The 24555-nt window shown below is 51.2% G+C and overlaps 1 protein-coding gene across 1 annotated transcript; it reads right to left on the minus strand.

The window, feature by feature from the left end:
* Positions 1-4364: 4364 nt before the first annotated feature.
* On the minus strand, positions 4365-24516 carry BPIFB1 (BPI fold containing family B member 1). Its single transcript, XM_068524221.1, has 15 exons — positions 24402-24516; positions 21676-21808; positions 20865-20972; positions 19790-19939; positions 18938-19019; positions 15832-15895; positions 13982-14064; positions 12795-12974; positions 11807-11860; positions 11158-11316; positions 8984-9051; positions 8041-8086; positions 7076-7139; positions 6044-6120; positions 4365-4493 (listed from the first exon to the last, which is right to left on the minus strand). Exons 1-15 carry the CDS (start codon positions 24514-24516, stop codon positions 4461-4463), a joined length of 1416 nt encoding a protein of 471 aa, XP_068380322.1. The 3' UTR covers positions 4365-4460.
* Positions 24517-24555: the final 39 nt, after the last annotated feature.

Genomic DNA, 24555 nt, shown 5'->3' on the forward strand with positions numbered 1-24555 from the left:
CCATACCATGCCTCTGCAGCCAGACAGGTCTGGGTTCAATCCCCACTGTCACTCAGTAGCTGTGTAAATGTGGGTCAGTTACTTTCCCTCCTGAGCCTCACTTTTCATGTCTGCAAAATGGGAATAATAATCCAACTATGTCTTTTGGTATTGTGAAGATTCATTGGGGCAATTCATGTGGATGTTCCAAAAAAGTTGCTTATTTTAATTTCCATTTTATAGATGAGAAAATGGAGACTCAGAGAGGTTAAGTGATTTACTCAAGGTCACACAGCATGTCTGTGGCAAAACTGGGATTTGAAATCAGGGCCCAGAGAGGAAACTGGCCACCCAGTGAAAGGGAAATTTGGTGTTACTATGTAATGCAGCTCCAAGACCTCGAGTCCTCACTCCCAACAAAACTGCTCTGCAGACATCCTCTTCTGTGAGAATCTTTTTTTTTTTTTTTTTTTTTTTAATGGTACTTAATAAGGTGGGGAGAAGAGAGCATGGGTTTGAACCTCATTTTTTAAAAAAAACTAATTAATTAATTTATGGCTGTGTTGGGTCTTCTTTTCTGTGCGAGGGCCCTCCCCAGTTGTGGCAAGCGGGGGCCACTCTTCATCGCGGTGCGTGGGCCTCTCTTCACTGCGGCCTCTCTTGTTGCGGAGCACAGGCTCCAGACACGCAGGCTCAGCAATTGTGGCTCACGGGCCCAGTTGCTCCGCGGCATGTGGGATCTTCCCAGACCAGGGCTCGAACCCGTGTCCCCCACATTGGCAGGCAGATTCTCAACCACTGCGCCACCAGGGAAGCCCCTGTGAGAATCTTGACGCCACCATCGTGAGTGCACGTAGCTGGCTGTGTCAGCATCCACTCCTTCATTAACCGCTGTCCAGTGCAGTCATCTCAGTGGTGGGCAGGACTCACCTCTAGGCGGCTTTTAGATTTTCCTTGTGGATAATTCCTTTCCCTTTCACAGTCAGAGATGTGGTCAGGGCAGGTGTTAAACTCCATTCTTGGGCTGGAACATGGCACAGAGGGGCTGATGATGAAAGGGCTGGTTCTGGAAGACAGCAGCTGCGCAGGAAATGCTAGGGCAACGTTAGCTACGTGCTCCCAATGCAGAGGGCCCGGGTTCGATCCCTGGTCAGGGGACTAGATCCCACATGCATGCCACAACTAAGAGTTCGCAAGCCACAACTAAGGAGCTGGCAAGCTGCAACTAAGGAGCCCACGAGCTGCAACTAAGATCCGGTGCAAGCAAATAAATAAATAAGTAAATAAATAAGTAAACAAATAAATAAAAGTCAATGGCTGATATTAGTATGGTTTGGTGCCATATTTCAGATGGGATGTACTTATTCTAGGATCTCAGCATCATAAAATCATGGACTTTTTGGTTGGAAGATGCTTTAAGAGTTGGCAGGTCCCCCTCATTTCTGTCAATTGGGTCTCAACATTACTGCCAAGTGCTGTCCTCCTGCCTGGGCAGAGAAAGGCTCTAGGGTTAATTTCCTCATCTGAGTCACTAGGGGCTGGTGCAGGATATTGGTGGAAGCACAGAGGTCTCCCTTCCCTTCCAAGATCTGGCCTCTCTAAACAGGATAGGAGGGAAGATTTTGGCTGGAGCACCATGAATTCTGTATGTTTACCTCATGGACTAATCTCTGCTGAGAGATGGGAGATTTCCTGGGGGTCTCCTCCATGAAAGAGAAGCCCTGGGAAGGACACAGAGAGGTACAAGACATCATTATTGTCTGTCTCTGAGCCCCAGTCTATTCATCTGTAAAATGGGAAAGCTAACCCACAGGAAGTGTCTAGTACTGTACTGGGAACTGAGTAGCCCTCAGGTAATGGAGGCTGTTAGTTGTCACTGTTATTTTGAGGAATAGAGAACAAACATATGGATACCAAGAGAGAAGGGGGGGTGGGATGAATTGGGAGATGGGGATTGACATATATACACTATCGATACTGTGTATAAAATAGATAACTAATGAGAACCTACTGTATACCACAGGGAACTCTATTCAGTGCTCTGTGGTGACCTAAATGGGAAGGAAATCCAAAAAAGAAGGGATATATGTACACGTATAGCTGATTCACTTTGCTGTACAGTAGAAACTAACACAACACTGTAAAGCAACTATACTCCAATTTAAAAAAAAAAAGAAACCTGGGTCACTGTCCTGCTGTGGATTCAGGTGGGAGGCTGGGGCAAGTGGGTGAGGCTTGGGTTCCCACCACTTCACCAGCTCTGTGTTACTTGAGTTCTCATCTGTAAGACAATAATTCCTGCAAGGCAGGAAGAGTTATTGAGATATCACTTGGTGTTTTTCATTCGCTGCTGCTGCTAAGACTCAGAGGGAAGCAGAGGACTTTTCCCTCCCCCAGCCCAGGAAGGTGCTGGAATCTTGGAGTTCCGGGTCTGCGGCTCCTGCCTCAGGGGTGCACGGATGGCGCCTGTGTTTCAGGGTGCAAATCGGAAGGGGGCTGGCACAGAAGACCACCTTCCTTCTTCTTTACGGGGGCTGGAGACTCTGGGGGAGTGATGAGGGAGCAGAGAGTAGAGGGAGGCGGTGCGGGGTAATGGGTAGGGGCTGCTTGGTAGTCGTGTTGAGCTGTCAGAGCCTCAGTTTCCTCACTTGCCAAGTGGGAACGCTATAGGAGAGGCACTGGGTGAGTGAAGGTCTGTAAGACCCTTAGCCTAGTACCTGCAGAGCAAATACTTGTCTTGGTTTGGGTTCCCTAGAAACAGAACTTGAGACCAGGATTTGAGCGCAGGTAGCTGATAGGGGAGGTGATGCCAGGAGACACTGGTAGGAGAGGGGGAAAGTGAGGCAGGGAGGGAGACAGCCCATAAAGGTGTGTATCAAGCAAGTGACCCCATGGGCACCTGGGGCACAGTCCCTCTGGGGTGCTGTGGGAGCCAGTGTGGAGTTGTTCCCTGCTCCCAAGGGGTGAGGAAGCAGGGTTATTTATTCACCACCCTCCAGGAAGCCTAAGAGGTTGTGGGCGGTCAGAACCCAGGAGCCATGGCCATGGCTGTTTTGGAGAAGTGCCCCAGTGTGGCCAGGGCTCCAAGCTGCTCACCTCTGACAGGATCCTGTGGGCTGGGACGGAGATCCGTTCATCGGCACCAGATGGGACCAAAGACCGGAAGCCCTGCCCCACCCTCCAGGCTCCTCGGAAACTCTCACAATAGAACGTGGCATGCCCCTAGGGAGCCAGAGGAGACCTGCCCCAGAGAAGATGGAGATGGACTGTCTCAGCTCCCTTGTGAGTGGAGGTTCAAAACCCAGGTTTAATATGATTTAGAAAAATAATGGCATGTGGGATGTGGACCACAAAGCGTGCCTGGGGGTCGAGGATGCATGCGGGGAGCTGCAGCACAGGGCCTAGCACTCAGCAACTGCCCAGCGAGTGTTCACTGACCCCAGTGTAAGCACCTCGTGCAGGGTCTTGTCCTGTCCTTCTCGGTCTAACCTGTAGGAGTCCTGTAGGAGAAACTCCTTCCTGGCTGCCTTTCCACGTTGCGAGGTGTTCTTATGGATGTTTTTACTGTGAAGCTGTGTAGCGTCTTTTCCTGAAACACCTGCCTGTCCCTTCCTGCAAGGCCCCTCATGGGATGTGAGCTCTGCGTGCTGGGATGGATGGACCCAGAGTCTGGAGGACAGGGGCCTTATTGTCTGTCCTGAACCTGCTGGCATCAGGACGGCCAGGGAGACAATGACAGTCACGTGCTAAGTGGGAAGGGACTTCAGTGATAAGACCCAACATCCCGGAGTCCAGGTAACAAGAGTGACAATGACATTGTTTGAGGACCTCCCACATGCTGGGAACTGTTTTCTCTCATTTCATCCTCACCACAGCCCTCCAAGGCGGGGACTAAGATTCTCCCCATTTTACAGAGAAGGAAGCTGAGGCCCAGAGAGGGGGAGCCATATTTTAGGGTCAAACAACCACTGAGGGGTCCAGGCCAGAACTCAAATCCTGCCTCCAGAGTCACACTGTTCAGCGAGCCCTCGACCCACCACATCACCAAGATCAACACAACGTGCACACCCACAAGAGAGGCTGTCCTACCGTAGGTGGTCTAGAAGCTGACGTGGAAGGCAGGAGGGGGCAACTGGCTTTTTTATTCCTGTCGCTCAGGGAGGTGGCCAAAACCCTGGACCTTGTCCACGTGTGTTTTGATGTCACCAAGACATGGCTTGGACATGGCTCAGATTGGCTCAGGTGTGCCTGAACATGGCCTAGATGTGGCTTGGATGTCCAGTCCCTAAGCCTGCCAGGGGCAAAATGACCCCTGAGTTGGGACAAAGACACACTCCAGACTGCAGGAATCACAGACAAGTTTATTTATTGCAGAGAGGGCCAGTCTACAGAGCTGGCTTCCACACTCCCACTGAGACCCAGCTTGCATGGAAGGCCGCCATACAAGTCTTCACTGGGAGAGAGGGAAATGGTCTGAGGTTCTACGAGGAGGCCGGGGTGACCACAAGGGCATCCTGGCATTGGAGGAGAAAAGTCAAAAAAGTTTTTTTAACATTCTGCCCTTTTGTGGTTTATGCTAGTTTATCCTCCACAAGGTGACTGCTGGCATTGGGGGTCATGACCCTGAACTCACTCATAAAAAATTCTTGGGAGGGTCAGAGCAGGAGCGTCTGTGTGTGAACAGTGACACCATGCAGGGGCCTGGGGCACAGGTAAAGTATCTGGGTGCAAAATCTGGGATTGTATAGGACTGTTGTCCCCAGGCCCAGCAGATCAACAAAACTCCCAAGAAGTTTTGGAAAATTCAGATTCCTGGCTGTATCCGTTGTGTCTCAGGCAGCTAAATTTTTAACAACACTCTGCCTTTTTTGAGGAAACTAAGTGTGATACAGGAATGTAACCTATTAGATTTCCCCCAACATTCTACTATGGTAATTTTCAAATATACAGCAAAGTTGAAAGAATTTTATAGTGAACACTTGTATACTCGTCACCTAGATTCTACCATTAACTTTTTTAAAGCCGTACTTGTTTAATCTTGGATCTATCCTTTTTTATTTTGGCCATGCTGCACATCTTGTGGGATCTTAGTTCCCCACCAGGGATTGAACTCGGGCCCTTGGCAATGAAAGCACAGAGTCCTAACCACTAGACCGCTGGGGAATTCCCTCAAATCTATCCATTTATTCATTCCTTTGACTAGATTTTAAAACATATTATATTGTAAGGCTATAAAAAGGATATCAGTGTGCTGCTAGTCCAAAACAAATGAATAGAGCAAAACAGGAAATTTGGAAAAAGCAGATCCAAAGGGTGAAATGATACCTTTGTAACCCAAACTGCAAATGATGCTTTGCAACTTGATTAAAAAAAAAAAAAGGACAGTTGCTAAATGCCCCCTAATAAGAGATACATGAAATATACTAACCTACAGCCACCCAGTTGGGTGGACACCTGTTGTGTCCATCCAACATGAATTAAATGCAGTATGTGTCTTAGATAAACTGCTTATATTATAATTGAATCATTGTATGTAGTTCATTAGTGCATGGCCTGTATATTTAGACATCTGCTGGTTTTATGGGTGAGGAACCTGGGCTCAGAGAGGCCAAAGGATCTGCCTGAGGGTCCCTGGTGAGAGAGAGAGGCAGAGTTGGCATTTAAGCTGGTCCTCTGGTCCCTGAGTCTAGACCCAGCCTAGGTATCATGCACAGTATGCTGTCATAATTCTCCATCAAAGCCAGCTGAAGCATGGACACAGTTTTTGAGGGCGGGCAGCTGAAAATGAGTCAAATGTCAACTTGCCTTTGAAGCCAGTTAACAAAGCCTCCTACCCTTCCCTCTGCCAGGTGGGATGACAGGTAAGATAGAAAAGGCTGGAGGCTTATGACTCCAGGCTAGGACAGCCATCCTCTTCCGCTAAAAGATGAGGACATGAGGCCCTGAGAGGAGAAGGGACTTGCCCAAGGTCCCCCATAAGTGACCAGAGGGGCCAGGATGGGAGAGCAGCACCCACCTCCCATCCCTGGGCTCTCCCTGCGACTGTATGTTTAACCCCACTCACCTCGGTCAGAGACCACGAAGCGGCCTCAAATCCCAAGGCATTCACCATTGACACTGAGATCCCGGATCTTAATTTGCCTGAAATCACAAGTGTGGTCAGAGAATGGTGGGCCTGGGGTGGGATTGGGCAGCCGTGGACAGGCTCACAGTTCCTAGACCTGGCACTCCCGACTCAGACTGCCCCTTTTGCCTCTCCCTGTTCTCCAGCCCTAGCGTCCACCCAGCCTCATCTCCCCGTTCTTTGTCTCCAGCCCCAGCTTCTGGCTGCTCCAAAAGTTACCCTCACATCCTCTCATGCTCCTGCTCAAGAACCATCAGGGCCTCCCATCATCCACAGCACGTGCCTATACTTTGAGATTTCTTACTCTAATAAAACAAAGACATGACAAAAGTCAGAGGTTACCAGTTCTCCCCATCCCCATGACCTGGGGCTCAACAAGAATAATTCCAACCTTTTCTCTTGGCTTCCTCCACTACTGACACAAATAACAATGCCAACAACAGCAAAGGCTAAGAACTGTTGAACACTGACTGTGTCAGGCACCCCCTCTCTGCCCTCATACAAACATCTTCTCCTTTATGCCTCTGAGGAAGGTGCTCTTATTTTCCCATTTTACAGATGGAGAAACTGAGGCTCAGGATGATAAGGCAGCTTGTCCAAGGTCAGGCAGCCAGCAAGAAGGGGAATCAGCACTTGAGCCCGGGTCTATTGGAGGCACATCGGGTGTGCTCTAGTTGTCTGTTTCCACCTCTGTCTGTCTCCTGCTGTCAGCCCTGTGAGCCTGGGGCATTGCCATGCATGCCTAGGCTCTGGCACGAGTGAAGAAATTGGGCTGGAATGCTGGAGACGGGGAAGCTCATTTCCAGGTGGATGACCTGGAAGGCTTCCTGGAGGAGGCAGAATTAGAACTAGGCTCTGAGGATAGGTGGAAAATAAATGAAAGGGGCCCCAAATGGAGACACAGGCAGGAGAAGTAAAGCACCTGCCCTCAATGCCCTGGGGACCAGGGGGATGGACAGCAAAGGGACGCACCGTTCTCGTTTGGCAGCAGGACGGAGGCAAGGATCTTGGTGATGATGTCTTTCAGAAGTTCAGGCTGTGAAAGAGAAGGGGCCCAATCACCCTGGCTGAGAATCTGAAGTCCTCCCAGCCATTCCTAGAATGGGCACAGTCCCGCCCTCTGGCGAGGGCAGCTGGTGGAGATGCTGAATCTCAGGTTCCTGACTGGTCAGAACTGCAAGGGCTCCACGGACAAGACAGGCTGTGGGGGGAGGGGTGGGGCACAAACCAGGTGGCCCTAGATCCACAGGTAGGGGACTGGGGTACATTTGTGGGATGCATCCCTCGCCCTCAATCTCAAGGGCTCCACCGCTCTGTTTCAGCAGAATTCTCCAAGGGAATTTCACCCTGTTTCCCGAGGTTTTAACTTCTCAAGGGAAGCCAGGAGTCCTGATTTTCATGTGGAAACCTCCCCATTAAAAAATATTTGTCACAAAAAATTAAAAGACAAAACAAAAGGGTGGAAAAATTTGCCCCTCCCCAAAACAAAGAAACAAATACCCCACCACAGCAGAAGACAGGATTCAGCCAATTTGAGATCTCTGATTCAGTCTGACTCAGACAGGGAAACTGAGGACTGGGGGGAAGGGGCTGCCCAGGGTCACCACTGAGATGAGTCTATATGAGTGAAATGAGATGTGAATAAAGGAGATTTGTTTTCCGTTTTAGGGTCAGAACTTTACAGAAGGGAAGTTCGTGTGTATCTGTGTGTTTGTGAATGTGTGTAGTCTCAGCTGTGTCTGGTATACAGTAGGTGCTCAGTAAACACCTGAACCAGGAGGTTGGACTTTGAGGCTGAGATCGGGGAGGCTGGCCAGCTCACCATGGGGCTGCCCGTGGGGACCTTGTTCAAAGCAAATCCTGGGCAATGTCTGCTTCTGAGATGGACCATCCTCGGCAATCCCCTGCATCCCCAGGGAAAATCTGTTCATACTCACATTGAACAGGCCAATGGCTGAGTTCATCAGGTGAATCCGATCAGAGCTGCAACAGAAGATGCCCATGAGGCTGGTCCCTCGGAGTCCCATTCATTCATTCATCAACTATTTACTGAGCACCTATTATGTACCAGACACAGTGCAGGCTCTGGATGTACAGCAGTGACCCACATAAAATCCTTGCTTCATGGAGCTTACCTTGTAACGCATGGGGGAAGCGGGGGGAGATAGCAAACAAATAGTTGCCCAAAGAGCAGGCAGAAAGATCACCCACAAGAGTGAGGACCATGGTGGAATGAGGAGCTCTTTCTCCTTCTAAAGGGGGTACCTAATTCCTAGCTTCACTGTTTGTCGCCATATAGGAATGCAGGCCATGGCGGCCAGATATTCTGATTTGTATATGTTGGCGACTAATTTATATGAAAAAACCTAACCCTATGTGGGCTGATCAAAACACATCCATGGGCTTGATTTGTCCCAGGAGGCTCCAGTTTGCAACCCCTGAACTCCCTCTGGGGCAGCAGGAGGGTGGTGGGATGAGGGGAGGACAGGCAGGGGTGTAGCAGGCAGCGGGAGCCGTGTGCTGCTGGGCTGGGCCCCATGGGGCCTCAGCATCCAGGCATGACTGTCACTGCTACTTTCTTGGTGTCCAAAATGGGCTGCCCCAGGCCGAGGGGATGGTGCTGGGCGGCCCCTTCCCGCGTGGCCAGGGTCAGCCTGCCCCGTGACTGCTGCAAGGCCATGTCCCTCTCTGCTTTCTGTCACACTCAGTCCTTGACAGTGGGACAGTCCCGGCAAGGCAGCCTTTCTGCCCGTCCTGAAGCAGCCTTCACTCACACTGTCACCCCAGAGGCTCAAAACGCTGGGTGTTTAAAGAAACCAGTGGTCACCAGACAGGACTCATTTTCATCACCAGAATCTTCACAGTGATTTTCATGTTTACCTGATTTTGTTAAAGTTGAGCATAAGTAGGTCACCTCTGGTGTAAAACTGAGCTTCTGAGGTGGCTTCCTGCAACAAGAGAAACCCAGGCCCCATTTATTTAGAGGATGTGTCAGGTGTGGAGTGTGGGGTTCTGCAAGGAGGCTCTGGGGCCAAGCTGACACGGTCTGAATCTCAGCTGTTGGCTGTGACCTTGGGAAAGGGTCTGACCTCTGTGGGCCTCAAATTCCTTCTCTATTGGGCTGGTACCTGTACCCACTCCCCATTGAAGAGAATGCACAGAGGATTACTGATCATGACAATGATGACAGTAGCCAATACACACGGAGCCCTCACTGTGTGTCAGCTGGTGTTTTAAGAGCTTTATCTGATCACCTCCTTTGATCCTCACGACTCTTGTGAAGTGAGTCCTATTATTACCCCATTGTAGAGGTGAGGAAACTGAGGGGCAGACAGGATGGTAAATGTTAACCGGTTATTATTATTGGAAAGGTCAGAAACTAAGCCAGGCCTCAAACGCAGGTGCCGAAGGTATCCATCATCTTGACGCATGGGCTGGGGTGAGCCCAAGTGCCAGGCTCCAGCTCCAGGGCAGCTGCACCCAGAGAACAAACTTCTCCTGCAGGCCTGGGCTTGGTGACCTTTTGAAAAGTGTCTGCCATTGGCCATGGAGGGGAAGTCCCCAGAGAGTGAGGCTGGCCAGGGGCAGTCCACTTCCCCTGCTGGTTGGGGGCTCAGAGTATCCTCCCACACAGGAAGCCAGGGCACTGTGCATCCTGTAGTTGTGTGAATGGTGCCCGCTGACGTGGCCTGTGGACAGCCTGCACAGGACATGCAGCGACCCTCCTGTAAGGAGAGTGTAACGTTAGCCTCCAACAACCAGGTGGTGTCCAGATTTCTCGGCCTCACTTATCCAGGGCCCAGCCATGAACCTTGCCTCGTCTCCTCCTCCTCCCTGTCCTCTGTGTGATACAGCTGGTGGCCCACTCAGGTCCTTTTTTCGGGTGGGGCATCCATTCCTCAGCTGCTGAATGCTGCTGTTAACAGTGCCCAGCCGTCCCCTTGTCTGGGGAACTGCCCTTGCTGGAGCGGAGCGGCTTTGCTGGGAGGTTATGTTGTGCCTACTCTGGGGGCAGTTATGGCCAACAACTGAAGGACAAGGGGGTACAAGAGGCCAGCCTTCTTGTTTCAGCCTGGGCTCGACTCTGTGGTGCCACCATGCTCCCGAGCTCTCTGTGGGGTGAAGCAGAAGCGAGCCTCCAGCTGAGACCACATCCTTGCTCAGTCCTTCTCCTGGGAGCTCTCCCCCAATACACCACTTTTATAAGAGTCTTTGTCTCGGGCCTGTTTCTAAGGGCCCCATCTAAGATACCTTCCTACTGGGCTTGCCCTTTGATGACTCCCAGCCCCATAGCTTTACGCACAGGATCCCCCTATATAGAAGCTCTGAGATCTGACCTGTTGGGGTTACTGCAAAAATCAGTTAAGAACTTACTTGGAGATGATTTAGTTCTGTTCATACTTCAGAAGAGGAATTACCCCTTTCCCTCTCAGGCCTGTGGTTTGGATAGAGACAAACCCAATTCCCCACTCCTGTGTGTTTGTGTGTGTGTGTCCCAGCTCAGAAAATTTACATATTTCATTTTTCTGGCCACGCTGGTTGGTTCATGAGTGGGCACTTGACCCTAACTCAGCCAGTGAGAGTCAGGTTTGGAAGTTCTGCTGGAACTACTGGGAAAGAGAAGCTTTTCCATTGGGGTTGCCAAGCGGATAGGTTATAAGCCTGATGCAGCTTGGGGACACTTCCATGAAGGGATAACCTGCCTGAGGATGAAGGTAGCACAAAGAAAAACAAGGGAAGAGAGAAGAATGAAGATGACATTGCTTGAACACCTGGATCCAGCTATTCCTGAAGCCATCTTGACCTAGACTTTTCAGTTATACGAGCTAATACAATTCATTTTGTGCATGTGAATTAAATTTCTGCCCAAAGATCCTGACTAATAAAGAGCTGGGCCCCCAAATCTCCTGATTCTTGGTTCAGAATTCCCTTCCCCTATCCCTGCGAGATAAAAAGAGTGGTGGAAAGGTTTAGCAAAGCAAGAGGGGTGAACAGGAATAGTGAACAGAGGGGTCCCCCAGGTTGCTGCCAACGTCTCAGACAACTGAACTCACAATGCCCAGGGTGAAGAAGGGGCGGTAGGCTTCATTGGTGGCAAATACTTCCAGCATGATCAGTTGGGCCACCTTGGCATTGCCCTGGTCCACAAGGAGCTCTGGGTTCTCCTGAGTCAGGATCTTCACGATTTGTGTGGGCCCCAGCTGATTTGCTGCCTGAAAGGACATCAGACCCACATGTGACCTCCCAAGTGCCTCACCATGGCCTGCCGGCCCCATGCGGCCCCATGTGGTCTGGCAGCTGTCAACCTTCCTGGACTCCCTGCTTCCTCAGATCTTGGAATAGACTGCTGCTCTCCCCATCTCACAGCCTTTGGTTTTGCTTCTCCCTATATCTGGAATACTTTTCCCTTCAGGGAAGCCCTTCCTAATCTCCCAGACTCTATCGGGTGCCCCAGTAGTGCTCTCATAACCCCTAGAATCTGTCCTTTGTCACCACACTTGTAACTGAATTATTATCTGTGTAGTTATTTGATTCAGGTCAAACTGTCCTATTAGATTGAAATCTCCGTGAGGACTGGGACCAGTCTGTTACAGTCACCAGTGCTCGAAGGACAGAGCAGTTCCACACGTACTTTACTCCCCAGAGGCCAGTAGACAGACCACAGCAAACACCCTTCAGGCTGCAGATGGTAAATGGACCAACCTTTTCACTGATCACCTTGATGCTTGACTTCAGCCTGCGGGCCGTCTCAGGAAGCTAAGGAAGAGAGGAAGCCAGAGCAGGTCCGCTGGAGGGGAGAGGGGAGACACACACCTCCAGCAGCCCCACTGCTGGGATCCCCCAAACCCCAGAAAAGCTGGGAGGGCCTGGTGGTCCAGTGCACATGTCTGTCCCTGGTGGGACACAGCGGCTGTGGAGAATGAAGTCCCCGCCGGCCTGGACTTTTATTGTGGGTTGGTGGTGCTTGTGGGTCTGTGGGCGGCTCCCTGTTCTCAGAGGACATAGAGAAGCGACCAAATTCTTACTATAGTCATGAATGTGGTTGCTGGTGACCACTCCCCTTTTCTCGTCACCCCCGCCCCTCACCCTGACTTCTAATCCCCGAGAGCTTGGTGATCTGTTGTCTGTCAGCTGACCTGAAGTCCTGTCCCGCTTCCCTAACTTTGGGCCAACCCTATCCCCTTCTGGGCCTCGGTTTCCCCATCGGTCACCCCGGTGAGGTGGCACACTCCAGTTGACTAGTGGTGGTTGTCTGCTGTGCTGGATTGATAAGGATTCTGCGGCTGTGTCAGCATCCAGGGTCAACAGGAAGGAGGGCCCTGAGAGATTAGTGATGTCTGCCGTGGGTCCTGCAGTGAACAGCGGTGGTGCAATCACCATCCCAGGGCCAGTCAGAATCTAAAATGCCCTTTGGACAGGCGTGTTATTTGGTAGAGGAAGCAGGCGTTTCAGGTTCCAGGAGGGCAGAACTAGGACTGGCGCTGAATGTTACAGGGAGGTTTTCAGCTTTGGAGTTATATATCAGAGGCAGGGTCTGTTTGAGAAGGGAGTGAGCTCTCCATCACTGGAGATGTGTAAGCTGAGCCTGACAGGTGGTGCCTGCTTAGGAGTCCTTGTGTCCCTGTTGATTCAAGAAATCCCCATGATGCGGCAGAGGTGGCTTCACGCTCTGTCCCATGCTGAGGCTTACCACATAGTCCAACAGGACCATGAGTTCTTCTGGAGGGAGCAAGGCAGCTACTGCAGCATTCACCACATCCTTCCTCATGGTGAGGCTGAAAGGGGTATAGTGTAGGGAGGGCAGATTCAGGGAATCCACACTGTCATTGAACAGCTTAGTCACCTTTCCTTCCGAGTCCACCAACTTGGCCTAAGGAGACACAGAGCAGAGAGTTGTCTAGGAACTTTAACTCCACGACATATCCAGTAATAACCTAGAAGGAAATGACACCATTCAGCTTGTTTCCCTTTCTGCATTTGCTGCCAGGAAACTCAGCCTGGCATTCAGTGCTTTGCTGTAGATGATGACTTATCTCAGGTGCCTAGCAACATCTACTGCACTTGCACCCCTCAGGTAATCTCTGATTTTTAAAAAATCTAGATGTCTTATGTGGCATTTAGGTTTCAACTTCTCAGATACCTCACAAACCCTTTAGATGAAGGGAAAATTCAAGACTGCAACAGAATGGATGGAAATGTTTGATGCTGCTGTTTTCCAAGGATCCGTGAAAACTGGTCTGAGATTCACGCTGCCTTGCTTGAACTGGTCCCTGAGGGCGTCCAGCCCCAGTGTGGGTGGGCGGCTCCACATTTTATAGAGAACCGATGGTTACTGGTTTCTTGCCAGGTCCCATGCAGCCTCATTTCTTCCTCTCCTTGGTGACCATTGTTATTACATTTTACAGATCAGGAAATTGAGGCTTAGAGGGGTGAAGAAACTTGCCCAAAGTCACACACCAGGGAGCTGTGGAGCTGGGAGAGAAACTTAGGTCTGTGTGATCCTCAGTGATGTGTCTCCATCCTGGGCTCTTGTTCAAGGTCACCAGATATTTGAGGAATGGAAAGGGCTTGCCTGAGAGAAAGGCCAAGAGCCCCACACACTCTGGACCCTGACTGGAAAAATCAGGGTTGGAGGAAATCAGGTCACTGGGGTCGATGTTCTGTGTGTGGCCTGTAGCTTCCAGCTGCTGATTTTTCTCCATCAGAATGGTTTACATGGGACATGTTCAGCCTGTTGAGATTCTTCTAAATCAGCCTGTGTGTCCTAACTGTGACTGGCGTTTTCTCCCCTGAGACAGACCCATGGTGTCTGACCCTTGGGGGTCAGAGAAGGGCAGTGATGTCCCCACTTTCTCCTTGAGGTCCCATGACACTCACCCCCAGGATGAGATGAACATCATGGTCGATGGCAGGAGACATAAAGTCAAACTCCAGATGGTCAGAGTTGAGAGAAACGGGCACTGCTCAGGGAGAAGAAGAAAGTTGTGTGAGGGTGGAGGACAGTATTGGATGGGATGGTTTGGGGCTGCTTTTGGCCAGAGCAGCATTATTGCATGAGGTGGAGTAAGGGAAGGAGCAGACGTAACGATGATGTTGATGAGGACCGTGATAAACATGATGATGATACTGACTGACATTTATTGAGCATATATCAAGCACCAGGTAACGTGTCAAAACCTTTACATGTGTTACCTCATGGAATCCTCACAATAACCTTAGGTCCTACGATTACCCTCATTTTACAGATGGGGAAACCAAGGCTCACAAAAGTGAAGTGACTTATGTCCCTCAAGGGCATACTGTGAAAGGATCTGAACCCAGTCAGTCCTATGCCAACGTTCTGGTTTGGAACAAAACTGACCTACAGCTTATACCTGTCTACCTCCCCCACCAGACAGATTTGCACCCCCCCTGCAGGGGGGCGGGGTCTGGGTCTGTGCTAGGGATCGCGTGCGTTTGCCTTGGGATTCCCCACTTGGCCGCCAGATGGCGGTGGCGTCTCATGTGCCCGGGCTGTTGGGTGGAAAATGGAGAGGACTAGGGAGGGGCGCAGAGGCGGGCGGGGAGTTGGTCATTGGTCTGCCTGCTCCTGGGGGAGGCCTCCTGCCCTGCCCCTGGGGAGCAGGGGAGCCGGACAGACTTGGGTTGGAGCCCCAGCGGCCTTGGCTAGCCTCTGAACCTCAGTTTCCTCATCTTAAAATGAGGAGAGAGTAGTATACCTGCCTCAGAGGTTGTACAGGACTGGTACCTAGTAAAGTCGGCTCAAATCTGAATTAAACCAGACTTGGAACTTGAAGAATTGGGTTAAAGCCTTCCCCTATCACTAATTTCCTCTGTGAACTTGGACAAATGATTTCATTTCTGAGCCTCAGTTTCCTTATCTGTGAAGTGGGGTAATGATCCACTCCACTTCATGGAGTTGTCTGAGGAGTCAGTAAGACAGTGTATATAAAATACTCAGCCCAAGGGCTTGGCCCAAAGCCGGTGCTCTATGGGTGCTGAATGCCTATTGATTCCATTCTCTTCTTTCCACTCCTCTCGGGTGGCTTTGAATGAACCTCTTCAGATCCCAAAAGAGTAGATGGTAGCATTTTCTTCTTCCCACCAATCCCCTCTCTGAGGGGTCCAAGAACTCAGAATTTCACTGTGAGTGATCTGAGGATACAATTTATTTCTTCCCTAGTAGCCCATAGTAGTCTCTGATCATCCATCCATCCATCCATCCATCCATCCATCCATCCATCCATACATCCATCTGTCTATCCACCCATCCAGCACACATCTGTAAGCACCTCTCTGTGCCAGGCAGAGAACCTGCTATGTATCTGGAACTTTCCCATAAACTTTTAATCCTCACTAACAATTCTGTGAGGTAGGGCTGCATAAACCCCATTTTATAGATGAGGAAACAGAATAAGGAGGTGGAGTTGGCTTTTTCAAAGCCATGGAGCAAATCAGTGGCAGAACTGGGATTTGAACTTGCGTTTATCTGGGGCACCCACTGGGCTCACATAGAACCTTGCACGTACTGTGTGCTCATGAAGTCACAGTTGTGGTGATTTCCTGTCTGCTCATCCTGGGCAGGGATCAGGTGATTCTTGTCTCACTTGCTCCTGGGCCAAGTTGCTGCTCAGGCCTGATGGGGGGAGGCCTGCCTTGGGCAGAGCCAGGGCCTGGAGGCCAGCTCAGCAGTCAAGGAGAACGGTATGAGAGAGCAGCGCACCTACCCTTCGTCAGGTTCAGGAGGTCCGCACACATGTCCTCAAAGGCTGCCTTGATCACAGGACACAGCTGCAACAGCACAAATGCAGGGCTTCCATCAGCCAGGGGCCAGCACATAGCCCCACAGTGACCCATTCTCAGCTCTCCTGGGCTGAGTCCCGTCCCTGTGCCCACGGCCAGCCAGATTTTCACCCATGGGCTTGAGGACTCAGTGGTGCACATCTATGTCCCCAGTCATCACCGCTGCTCAGAGCCCATCACAGCCTCTGGTGTCACTTGGCATCTTTTGCAATGGTTTGTCCCTTGCCCTGTGTCCAGGGTGTGCCTGGCCTGTCAGCTGTCCTCCCCTCAGACTCATTGTGTTCACAAGAGCCCACGTTTCCATAGGAGGAAAATGGAGAATGCGTTCCTTCATTCACTTCTTGAGTCAACACTTGGTACTGACTTCCTTCCACGTGTCAGGTTAGAATACAGGCCAGCAAGACACACCCAACCAGACTTGTGAACAATCTCTGTGGGTTTCTAGCTCCAACACATCTCTTTGCCCCCCGAACTCTTCTCCCCTCAAAATTGCAGCAGTTCTCAGCAGGGGAAGATTTTGTCTCCCAAGAGACATTTGGAAATTACTGAAGACATTTTCAGTTGTCACAGTTTAGGGGGAGTGTTACTGGCATCTAGTAGGTGGAGGCCAGGGATGCTACTAAACATCCCTCAATGCACAGGGTGGCCGCCACAGCAAAGAATTAGGGGGCCCAAATGTCCATAGCGACAACCCCTGGCCAGAGCTGTTCTTCTTGGGGAGGAAGTTAAACAATTGACTTACTTGACCATGGGGCCCAAAGGCCTTGTTCTCTGCTCTCGGCAGCCTGTTTTCCAGGGCAGTGCTCTGAGGTTTTGTCATTTTGTCTTAGGTACAATTTCCCCCGTGAAGAACCTTCTGGTTGACCACCCATTGCTGCTCTCGAGAAATGACAGTGCACTTTGACAATAGTTAATTTTTCCTATGAAAAACCTGTTCCCTGCTCCAGCTGCTTTGCCAACCCTGAACCCAGGGAGGATGGAGGAGTTGAGCTCAGGGACTCCCAGCATTCACTGTCTGTTCCTCATGGGAAAGGTGTCGCTGGCGCCCTCTGCATCTTCTCCCACAGTTCCCCTTCCTTCAGTTCCACCGCTGGCTACATATTCAAATCCTCCTCTGGGGCAGCTAGAATCCTCTGGGATACCAGGGCCCCACCAGGCCAATTAAATCTGAATCTCTCAGGTCGAGCCCTGATATCAGTATTTTAAAAAGCCTTCCCAAGAGGTTCTGATGTGCAGTTGGGATTGGGACCCACATATTTACACTGAAAGGGGCATCAGCATTTTCTAGATGGGCTCCTGCCAGATTTAAACATGCTGTGCCTTTTTCCCTTCATGCCAAGTAAAATATTCGTAGGACTGTAGTTTCAAATCCAGTGATTCATGGTGGGGAACCATGATGATTAATGGAATGCCAGTTTTCTCAAAGTGTTCACTGTATTTGGCTTTTCACCCTTAAAAACAGATATCATGCAAAGAACATTTTATAATCCCAAGTTCTTGCCGTCTTTTCTAGTGGAAGACACATTTTTAGCTATTAAAGTATAATGCCAGTTAAAATATGATTTTGCTGGAGGCTGGGAAAAAATTTCCAGCTGGCTCTACTTTAAGAAACTGCCACCTTTAAATAGAAAAAAAAAATTTCTTAAGAGAAAAAATACCTCACATAAGTGAAGCTAAGTTTTACAAAAGAATTCACTTTCAAAGTCCTTTCAGAAGGCTCTCTGGAATGGTTTTAAGAAGTATTAAATACGGTGCAGCTATTAAAATAGTTATGAATATCATACATGGCATAGGAAATAGATATACCATAGAGGATATCAAATAATATTGATGCCGAGTGCAGCCATATAAGAATCTGAGTGCATGTGGATGGAGATTTGGAAAACAACATGCAAAAGAAAAAATAGCCGCCAAGTTAAGGTAGAAGGATTATGGGTATTTTTTCCCCAAGGGTTTTGGCTATAATAGTGTGTTTTCCATTCAAAAAAGTTTTTTTATTAAAAATATATTAATTATCTTACAAGGTGTTTTTATTATTTATTTATTTCATTTTGGCCACGCAGTGCAGTGCGGCACGCAGGATCTTAGTCCCCTGACCAGGGATCGAACCTGCGCTCCCTGCAGTTGAAGCGTGGAGTCTCAACCACTGGGCTGCCAGGGAAGTCCCTGACAAGGTGTTTTCAACCCCAGGAGAATCACTGTTGTGAACACATCTTGGAGTTTACAGTGAAAATCAATGGTCACAGTGGATGACTCCAACTTATAGAATTTTAGTTTACCTGTGACATTGAAGGGACATATAAAATGAGATGGATTCGTGTTTACTGACTCAGAGAAATAAGTCCAACAAGACCTGGTGGGTGACAAACCCCTGACGACACAACCAGGATGGTGTGAGGCCCTGGTGCGCTAGAGCCAGCTTGGACCAATTTGTGAGGGCCAGCTGTTAAATTTTCAGGAATATCTGAGCTTGGTGCTAAACCTGACATTATTAAAAATTAAATTGTATAAACTTACAATTAAATAAGTTGTGCTAAGATCAAAGTCAATGAAAACTCAAAACTCATTACTTCCTAATTATTTTGTTTTATTTTACTGTTATCTATTGTTCTTAGCTTATTTACGTCTATTGTACCTGCGTGGTGGAAATGCCATACAAGAGTGGGCTACCAGGCATCTCTTCCTGACTCTGTTCAGTGACATCACACTAGTAGCTTGAAATTGGCAATGGAAGGGGTGTTTACATCAACGAAATCAGTAAATGTTACAAATCAGAGCTCCCTTCCTTCAACCAACCCCTCCTGAGTCAATTGTAAGCAATTTAACAGCACATCACTGTTCAAGGTCCCCTGGGCTGACTTTTGGGAGTTTCATTACTTTGATCTCAAGGATCCCCTGCTGAAAGAGTGACCCAAGCCCAGAAGCTTCCCACTCAAGGAAGCACAAGTCCCTTAGCACCAGCGTGCAGTTCCATCCCCAACCACAGGGGAAGCAAGCTTCACAGGCCAGAGAGACCCTGATTCCACTTACCTCGCTTTTCACCAGCTTGGGCAGGGCTGGCACCAGGAGCCTTATGACCTTGTCAGCTAAGGAGTTGAGCAGGAAGGAGAGCCTTCCCAAGAGGAGAAAAGGAGAGAGATGAGGCAGGGTCAGAGATGATCACCCCTCCCCTGTTTTACAGAAGGGGAGACTGAGTCCAGGGGAGGAAGGAACTTGCCCAAGGCCCAGGGCCTGTTAGAAACAAGGCTGGGTGTAGACCCTGAGCCTGGTGTAGACAGTGGCAGACAGTTCTCAGGGACAGGGCCTGGGGGTTGTCTTTAGGAATTTGTGCTGGACACTGGGATGAGGGCAGTTGGCATTTCCCCCCATTCTCCTGCTAAGGAGAGATGGAGGGAAGCACCATGTCTTTGAGCATCTATTGTGTGTCCTGCCCTCAGCTGAGTGCTTAGCGCTGCTGCCCTGTTAATCCTCTCACTGTGGCCTGGAAGGTGAGGCATGGGGAGGCGACTTGCCCAGCGTCACCTGGACAGTAAATGAAGGAGACACGTTTGCCTGACTCCACAGTTTATACCCATGGCTCCACCCTAGCCTACCTGTGTGGTTTGAGGGGCCTAGGAAAGAGCCTCCTCTCCACCTTCAAATGTTTGCCCCAATTTCTGGCACGATGCCTGAAATCCCATCATTATCGCTTCACCCTTGATATCTTGAGCTCTCTTTGGCATCACAGATTTCCTGGAGGGAGCTCCAGATCAGGAATCAGGAGAGATAAGTCCTTTTCCTTCTGTGGGCTTCAACATTCTCCATCTGTAAAATGGGTCCAGGACACCACCTGGCTTCCCTCCCAGGCATGCCAGGAGCCCAGTGGGAGGAGGTCACACTCACTTATGTAGCAGGCTGATGCGCAGCCTCCCGCGGGTGTTGGAGCAGTCGCTGAGGACCAGGCGGGTGTGGTCTCTCTCGCCAGTCTCCACGTGGATGATGGCTTGGGCCTCCACCTCCATGTGCAGCTCCACAATGGTCTTGACCAGGGGCCTGGGAGTGGAGGAGCCCCATGCTGTGATCTCCATCCCAGCTTCAGGCTGGATCAAGCCAAGCCTGCTGTCCACCTCTGTCTCCTGGCTCTCACTCCTCCCTTCTCAGGCTCCTTGCTGGGTTCTCCTCGTCTCCTCAACTGTTGACTTCATTGTGTCCCAGGCTCAGTTTCTGGATTCCTCTCCTGGTTTAAATCCTCTGCCTATGTCAGTAGCTTCCAAACTTATACCTAACTCACTTCTCAAATGTCTTACAGGCATCTCAGATTTAACATGTACAAACTGAACTATGGATCCTTCCCCAAATGCTCTCCTCTCATGATCTTCCCTGTTTTGTTTGCTGGCCACTCCATGCTGCCTTGACCCCTCAATCTCCCCTCTCCCCCCGCCCCGCCCCGAGCCCCCATTCAATCTGTCAGGAAATCCTGTTGTGTCCTCCGAGACATATTTGGAATCTGTCTACTTGTCACCACCTTCCTGTTCCTAAACCCTGGTCCATGCTATTATTGTCTCCTCCTGAACTATTGCAGTAGCTTCTGGATAGCCTCACTGTCTCCACTCTTGCCCCCGTACACAGCAGCCAGAGGGCTTCTTGAAGAATGTGAAATCACGTCATGTCCCTCCTCTGCTTAGAGCCCTGCACGGCTCCCATCTCGCTTGGTTAAAACCAAGTCCTCACCTTGACCCACAAGGCCCCGTACGATCTGGCCCCCGCTGCCTACTGGGGCACCGCCTCACTGCCCCCTTTCCCCGCTCTCATTCCGTTCTGTGAACAAGGCAAGTGCGCTCTTGCCTGAGGGCCTTTGCACTTGCTCTGTCCTCTGCTTGGAACTCTCTTTTCCAGACACCTGCATGGAGGATGGGGGCGGGGAGAATGCGTGGAGGAAACTGTCAGGCCAGCTGTGCCTGACTGAGGGGACACTCACGTGTTGAATCCAGCTACCATGTCCAGGGGAACATAGATCATCAGCTCCCGGCCATCATCTAGGGGTTGCACCTGCAGCTGGAGGATGCTGGCTGAGGTGACTTTCAGCCTGGATGGGACACGGGAGAGATGAGATTCATGCCTCATGTTCATTGAGCATTGTCCCCAGACTGGCTTCCCTCCATCCTTCCTGTCTCCAACCCCGCAGTGCCCAGCCAGCAGCTGGACCCAAGCCCTGTGTGCTGACTCCTCCTCAGCATGGTCTTGCCCCCATCCTTCTCCTCTCCCCTGCCCGCAACACTTCCATGGCTCCCCCATCTCTTAGGAGATGAATCCAAGCTCCTGGGGCTGACTTGTAAGACCCTCTGTGCCCTGGCCCTGCTGATCTCTCCCTCTTGGACTTGGGGTCTGAGCACCAGCCACTCTGACTCTCACCTCCCCCCGCCCATGCCTTTGCTCAGGCCAGTCCCTCTGCCTGGAATGCCATTTCTGCTTGTCTCCTGGTGAGCGTGGAGTCATTGGCTCACCTGTCCCCTCCACTGAGAAGCATCGCCTTATCCCTTCACCCTCCCACCCCAGGTGACCTTCCCCTGAGGTCACCCCCCTTAGGGTTCCTGGGTCACTCTCTTACGGTTATTGTTACTCCTCTGGGAGCCTCTGAGGGAGAGGCTTTGTTTGATCCATCCTTCACAGTCAGGCACAGAGCTGATACCAACCAATGCTTGTTGACCAATTGATTGAGCATGCAAAGCGTGTCCCGGGCAGACGTGTGGGCAAAGAGCTAGCTCCCAACTTGGCTCTGCTCCACTTACCAGATGATACGCTTCAGGATGGACTTCACCAGCCTGCTGAATATGCCCCCGGCCGACTCCTTCATGGCGCTGAGCAGCGGCAGCTGCTGCAGGGTGTTGATAGCATCGTGATCCTTCAGTTTCTGCGTCAGCACTGGAGACAGGTCCCAGGGATTAGGGTCCAGCAGGAGGGGCGAGAAGGATGGCTTGGTGGGGGCTCCAGGCTGGGAGGGGACATCACTCAGGGCTACTTGGACTGGGATATAAGGTGAGGGTATGGATGGCTCCATTCTGATCATCTCCACTGTGTAAATGTGACTTGGAGGACGATGGTCCAGAAGGGTCACTTTCACATGAAGACTGTGGCTGGGCACAGGTGGGACCATTCACACCCTTGAACGTTGCCAGCCTCTGCCGGGAGTGTTGGCCCGGACAGCCGGCACATGGACCTGCAACTCTCTCCCTAGCCAGGGGCAAACACTCTGGAGCCAAGAGGCAGGGAACTCATAAGGCCTTGTTTGGGGCTGTTTTGCAGCTGAAACTCACTTGCTAATGATTCTCTGACCGCCACATCCTATGGGCCTGTTGTCCAAAGAGCCCCAGGTGCTGAGCAGAGAAAGGAAGAGCCAGGACCCCTGGGTTCTGGTCACGGTTGGACTTTTTTCCTGACAGCTGGAGCCCATTTGGCTCGTGTGCAGAGCAGGTCAGAGTGCTGGAGAGCTGATGCTCCAGAAGAAAACCTCAGCCAATGACTGACGGGAACTGGTGTATAAATACCCCAGCTCCCTCCACGCTTGGGCAGGATGACTTAGGTGTGTCGCGCCCCCCCCCCTGCCGTGGGGACACTGTGTCCCAGAGTCCCTGTGTGTCGGTGCCTCTCAGAGACAAAGCGGGCCTTTTTGCCTGCCCTGTGACAATGGAGCTGGTCCCTGTAAATATTCCTCCTCTGCCAGCTGGCACACTGTTCAGCACTGTCATTAGAGGCTCTGGAGGGACGTGGAGGAGGAAGGAGCTTCCCCTCCTGGCCCTGGTGCTCCTCTTGCCAGACTCCAGTGGCATCACCTCCCAGAGCTTCAGGCTGTGAGCTGAGTGGACTCCCGTGGGCAGCCAGTGCTGGGGTCACCCCAGCTCCCTTCCAGGCAGTTACCCAGGGACAACGTCCCAGTGAGTCAACAGCAATCCCTTTGTCCAGGGGCTGCTTCCCAAAGAAATCCATTTGCTCCTCGGCAGGCAGTTCTCTGCCAGGTGGCCTCAGCCTGCCAACCGTGGACCAGCTCTCACCCTGGACAGCTCAGGGACTTTCCCACCATTCAAGGGGCTTCAACACACTCCTTCCATGAGTTCTGGGGAGGATTCTCTCCTCCAAGTTTCTTCTGTACTTGGATTTGAGCTCCCTGCTGCATCCCAATCCCTAGGGTCTCATTTGGCGTTCTCACCTTTTTTCCTTTTAGCCAATTTCCCAGTATTCCAATTCCTGCTAATAATTCTTTATACAAACCCATCTATTGGGCTTACTGTGTGGTTTCTGCCTTCTGACTGGCCCTGACTAACACAGATGCCCAGGAGGATGGAGCTCCAGCTCCCGGTGGTAACTGACTTCCCCTTACCTGACTTGCTTCCCGCTCTCTTGCAGGTGTTTCCTGGGATCACCTCCAGAACAACCCACTTGCACACAGCTCCTGAACTCAGACGCTGCTGCTGGGGAACCTAAATGGCTGCCCTTCCCCAAGCTCCTTCTGGCTGAAATTCCATGTGCTTGCGATTCAGCGTGGGCCCAAGGCACATATGCCTCCCCAAAGAGTGTCAAGAGCTCTCTGCTCCCCATCCCTCCTAGGGGTTCCCTCCTCTGGTTACAATGCCTGTCTGGCCCTGCAGGACCTGGCCCATCCCTTCCCATCCAGACGCAGCCCAGGCCCACTGCATAGAGAGGATTGGTCTCTACTTGCTCCAGTTGGACCTCCAGAGCCCACTGATTTTCTCCCTCTCAGGGGACAACACCGGAGCAGTGGTTCTCAACTGGGGCAATGTCCCCTGGGAGACACTTGGCAATGTCTGGAGACATTTTTGGTGTCACAGCTGGGCCGAGGATGCTGCGAAACAGCTAGAGTGCACAGGACAGCCGCCCACAGCAGAGGTATTCGGCCCCCAAGGTCAGCAGTGCTGAGGTTGAGAAGCTGAGCCGGAGAGGTCATTAAGCTCTTGTTACTTCCTGTGACAAGAAGGTTGTTGTTACTTCCCAACAACCTAGGGAGGCGGACCCTCTTGCAGAGGAGGAAACCAAGGCTCAGGGAGTTGCCAGGGCCACAGAGCTGGAGCGTGATAAAGCTGTGCCCGTGGCCCAGGCGGCCAGACTCCCAGCTGAGGGTCTTTGCTCTGGAGACTAGTTGCACCCTGGGTCTAACTCAGAAGAGGTGCTCTGGCAAAGGGGTTTAAGTGAGAGCAGCCGGAGAGGCAGTTGCATCATCGCACGCAGTGGCCGCACACCCCTTCTGCAGGCCGTGGAACCTCAGAGTAGTGTGTTTTGGAATCGTGGAATTTAAGAAGAAGGTGATCTTGGAATCATGGACTCTTGAGATCGTAGACGCTCCCAAATTTTGTAACTCACCCAATCAAGTCTCACCCAAGACCTGGGATCCCAACAGTGCCTTGCATACCCCCAGGGACGGGGAACTCTCTCCCTCATTTGGAGGGCTGCTTTACCTGCCCCCTTGCCTTATGGTGGTGAGGCCTGGGCGGCCAAGACTTACTTTGTTTGATGACTTCTGGGCTGAGGCTGAGAACCGCAGGAGGGCTGAGGGTGGCTCCCACCAGATTGGCTGCCAGCAAACCACAGAGGAAGGTGAAGGTCCGTGGGCTGGCCATCTTCTTGGGGGTTGGCAGGTGGCACATGGCACAATCTGG

The sequence above is a fragment of the Eschrichtius robustus genome, chromosome 16 (assembly GCF_028021215.1).
Source record: "Eschrichtius robustus isolate mEscRob2 chromosome 16, mEscRob2.pri, whole genome shotgun sequence".
Taxonomy (NCBI): Eukaryota; Metazoa; Chordata; class Mammalia; order Artiodactyla; family Eschrichtiidae; genus Eschrichtius; species Eschrichtius robustus.